General features: G+C 41.5%; 1 protein-coding gene across 1 annotated transcript; it reads left to right on the top strand.

The window, feature by feature from the left end:
• Positions 1–583: 583 nt before the first annotated feature.
• On the top strand, positions 584–3,660 carry LOC110978026 (uncharacterized). The gene is made up of 4 exons (XM_022232656.2): positions 584–833; positions 1,095–1,298; positions 1,924–2,112; positions 2,579–3,660. The coding sequence occupies exons 1-4, from the start codon at positions 776–778 to the stop codon at positions 2,830–2,832; spliced, it is 705 nt and encodes a 234-aa protein (XP_022088348.2). The 5' UTR covers positions 584–775; the 3' UTR covers positions 2,833–3,660.
• Positions 3,661–4,814: the final 1,154 nt, after the last annotated feature.

Here is a 4,814-nt window from a genome sequence, read left to right as displayed (position 1 = left end):
CATGCACAGTTCCGGTTCCCGCGATTTGCAGTTGAAGGTCACCGAAGGTCAACACTAGCAGTTCGGGTAGCCAATCAAGTTGCCCAAAAGTTTTGTGAATTTTTGCATTTTACTATGGACGGCCAACCGTAAAAAATAAAAGAAGTGAAATGTGTTGCTAATGGTTAAAAACAAATGGCCCCCAATTTCACAGTCGACAATCCAAAGAATAAAGGCCATATGCGTGGGTGATCCAGTTGGGAAGCCTGTTCAATTTTAATTAGTTCCTGGAAATTTATATGTATGACCATGTATGAACAATACGAATGGTTGTCTCTTCCAACAATGCGAAATTATCCGCTATTTATTGACCTAGGCGCCAAGGTTGCGCCACAAATAAATCCTGGAATTGTGCTACTCCATGCTTGACAAAACGGTAGCTTTTATGGTCAGCTTTGAAGGGAAATTGTTATCATGACTCATTACTGTTGATCTACAGATACGAGAACTAGTGGACAGTGATTGCCGATTTCAAACCGAGAAGGATCAAATTTAAACAGCTTAAAATAAAGTGATGTCAGCAAGTTTGGGGCCCTGCCGTGCATAGGTTAAGCAAGGAAGAAAACAAAGCAGATTTCATAACCACCTGCAGCAACACCTTGGTCTCGACATTTGGCGATTGTTTTTGACGTCACACTGATCCTTCAATTTTTTTCTTACAAAATAATGGACAGGCATAAAATCGGGCGTTTCAGCGGAATCTCTGTGCTTGTAGGCCTGTGGATGCCGTGCAAACATGAACTTGGTCGCTGTGGTTGCCCTGACTTTTAGTCTTACCTTAACTGCTATCAAAGGTAAGAAAGTTGACTTTCTGTGCATGGAAAGAAGAATGACTATACAAAATGTTGCATCAACGGCTTCCTAAATGCCACTTGTAATAATATCTTTCTCTGCTGTCATATACCAATTTTGGTTGAAAAGGACCATTAAAAAATATTCTAGAGTGTTAATAAAGTGTTCCACAATTTGATGGTCATTTTAAATCTTCCTTTGGCCGTGCTGTTGTCTCCGTATTCATTCTGTCACTTCTGATTTTTTGATTTTTTTTCCTGCAGCCAATGACACTATATGCTACCTCGGCCAAGAACCCAGAGCTGATTCTACGGGTTTACTATGGTATCTCACCGTGGCACGCCCAACCGAGTGCACGGTTTATCGCTGGGGCGGCTTCAACGCGCAGACGCTCCTTACCACGCTGCGATACTCGACAACTATTGGCGGTGACCGAGAGGCGTCCAACCTGTGGGCCTCAAAGGATGGTATGTTGCCATAAAAATTCTACTGAGGCCTACTGTAATACCTTATTAATAAATGCGTAAAACTGCTCGTAGGACTACTTAAAATAAGTGTGTGATGCTTTACGCAATAATTTTTTCGAAGCTGCCTTGGAAGTAATTAGTATACTTGACATTTCCAGTTAGTCCAACTTTATACCTTGTAAACCGTGCCAAGGCAAAAACAGAATTGGTTATCATTTCCAAGAAATTTTCCCGGTATTTCATCCTACGCATGAAAAATGTCTTTTGAAAAGAAGTTTCACATTAAATTGTTGTTCAGCATAATATAAGTTATAAGCTAAATGATCTCTGTAGTGACCCATTGCATCACGAAAAACTGCCCCCTACGATATGAATTCGATGTTAAAAAACGCCCCTCGCACTTCATTGTTACATTATCTACATATACATCGATAAAACAGTGTGCGTCACATAATATACATCTGACGGGGTGTACAGGCCTTCTAACCTTAAGGCATTCATTCGGAATTGTGTTTTTTTGGGGGGGGATATGTAATTATTCATGTTGGTTCGTCAATTTTCATGTTCATGTAAGCAACCTTTGCCAACGAAAATCACAGGCGCATGCGTTTATATTTCACCACAGAAAGGTCCATCTACCGTCGTAGAACGAGGCCCTGTACTTCAATCGACACACACTCTGGAGAGTGGTTTGGTCCGTACCCTAACCAAAGCCATTTCAGCTCGTCTTTCGATCAATTTGCATTCGCTGTGGAGACGTCTGATCATTTCACGGTACGCTTCTCTACTATCATTGGCAGCAAAGTATACATCGGTGAGTTTCGTGTACAAGGCTCATGTTTTCTGCTGAGGGTTTAACTTCATTTTTCAATAATGAAATTATATACAAAAACCATTTAGTGAAATGTATGCGAGACGATGCAAGACATAATGCATAGTTATGCGCGGTGATCATGGACGGACACACTCAGAGAGTCCCTGTATGTTGTTTAATTATTTTTCCGAAGAGTTTTAGTGGAAGTATAGTGTTGGGTCCCATGTGATCGCAATATGTGTAAAATGTTTGACGTATAATTTTATGCAATTCACTGTGATAGTGCCCTCCCTTGATGCATACCAGCCCTAAAGGCCGCGATTCGACTTGGAACCTACACCATACTGAAAGCTTATTTAATTCAAGAACTGGATTTGACTTGTAACCAAATTCTCCGCTAAAATCCAAATTGAACCTGTACAAAAATCCGATGATAAAGTAAATTTTTGTGGTACATTACTCTAAGCTGTCAGCGAATTACAGTCTGTGATCTACCAAAGTAGCTGGAGAGCGTTTGATGAAAAACTTGCACAAGGAGTCGGTGGGCAATTCCCCGGCCTGTTCTGGGTCGAGTGCGGTGACGGTAAGCTCGATGTGAGAAGGGATGGAAACCAGCAGACGTCCCTCCTTCATCTGGAGGACGATAGTGGTCTTCTTCGTAACATCTCGCACGTTGAGTTGTCGGGTCCGGCCAAGTGGCAGATCTTTAGCCCATGTTAGCTGTGGCGTGTCAGCACGTCTGGGGTCGTTTTAGTACCTTTTGATGTAGGGTCGAGGGCAAATCCCCGATAAACATCGCTGTCCACTCACTAAAGTGAAGTTTCTGCACTCCTCGCAACATCTTGCATTAAGATAATAACCATTAGAATATTTGTTATGTTCATTGAAAAAGGGCAGGTAAATGTTATGCGGGCTAAAATGAACGGCCGGCCTTGTTAAATTATTATATGGGCATCATGAACGTACATAACATACGAAGTGTAGGTATTATTGTGATTTTGATATAGTCATCCTCGATATACGATAAAAACCGGTTTCGGTCTCATAACGACGTGTCAGCTTCTTATGAACGAGAAATCTAATGCAGTTCAAGAGATGCAAAAAGTATGGTGATCTTTTCTTTAGACGTCCAAATGGTTAGACATTTTTGTGGTATTTTACCGGTACCAAAATGTAGAATTGTATTTCTTCAACAAAATATCTTGTAAGACTTCTATGTTAAAGTAACACGTATTCGTGACAACAGTTTGACAATCAGCGTACAATGCTGAGACATGCGCATTGTGGATTGAGACAGTGCAGTTTTCAGCAGGTCAAGATCTTACATGACACCGATTAAGAAGCCAGTAGCACTGAACTTACGCGTCGGGTTTGTTTTCTTATCTCAAATCATCCTTCCTGTGTACTCTAATAATACATGGAGTTTTTGGTTATTGTAGAATGCTTGTTTGTGTTTTGTTTCAGTCTTAGACTACTATGGGTCTATTTTATTATATGTATGAATCGTTGACAGAACCAAACGTCACATTGGCAATTTGTAATCTGATTAGTCCATGGACGGGGGGTATGGGGGATATGGGATATATCCCCCACCCCCACTTTTGACGGGGGGGTACCAATACAATCACCCCCTACACACACGCTTCAAGTTTTAAGTCACTGACTATGCGCCACGCTGAAATCACCCCCACCCCTATATTTGACCAGAAATATCCGCCCATGGATTAGTTTCATTCTTAACGGTAACGGTGTTACTGGTGTGTATCACTGATCATGCTGTATATTTAAAAGCATTTGAAAATCCAGAAGAAATGCTACCAGGGCCGCTGTAGAGTTTATACGCGGTAGCCATCTTCCCGGTCGGTGTTTTTGCTCCATTGGGATAAACATGAGTAGACCGTTTGGCATCCCCTCCCGAAGCACTAACTGGGAAGATGGCTGACATCCATAACCTCCACAAGTAAATACGATTCTGGGAAATTTTTCTTTTCAATATTTGTGTCGGACGCACTCCATCGAATACGGTGTTTAGGTTTCTTCTTTGTCGAGCAAGCCGGAAACATTGGAAACAAGAGGCAAGGATTAAAGATTTCCACTGTACTTTCAAATAAATATACAGTAAGGCAGTAGAAAAAAAAAGACAACATCCAGAATTGAAGTTGTTAAATGTAAAAATGAAGCAGGGGGAGGAAAATATTGAAAGTGGTCATTAAAAAGGATGAATGTACCTTAACACTGGAACTGCTATTTCTTTGGACTGAAGTTTTGACCGCTTTCGAACAGACTATTCAAGGAACCAAAAATAATCCTGCGTGCGCAATGTTACGCTAGGGAGGGGACATAATTATTTGGGAGTCGGAGAAGGGCGGATCGGAAGTGGAGCGGGAACACAGAAGCCAATCCAACGCCCCAAAAGGGATTTTTTTCCAAAAATAATGAAAACAGGCGATTTGTTTAATGTTCCATTTCCTTTCCTCCCAAAAGTGTGAAGGCCCCCAAATTTACCCCCATTCCTCAGAAAGGGTGTAAGTCACACCGAAAAGAAACTCCAAATTCCTCCACCCCCGCAACAAAATGGCAAAATTGATTATAGATCCGCATCCAGTTTTCTATAGGCCCAAACCAGCGTCTTAGACATTCATTCAAACCCAAGGTCAGCGCTAAAATAAACAATCCCAAGCGAGCCAAACGCGTCTCAAAAT

Source organism: Acanthaster planci, linkage group LG20, assembly GCF_054643075.1.
Source record: "Acanthaster planci isolate LZ-2023a linkage group LG20, COTS_SCS, whole genome shotgun sequence".
Classification (NCBI taxonomy): Eukaryota; Metazoa; Echinodermata; class Asteroidea; order Valvatida; family Acanthasteridae; genus Acanthaster; species Acanthaster planci.
This window is presented reverse-complemented; position numbering and strand designations above follow the sequence as displayed.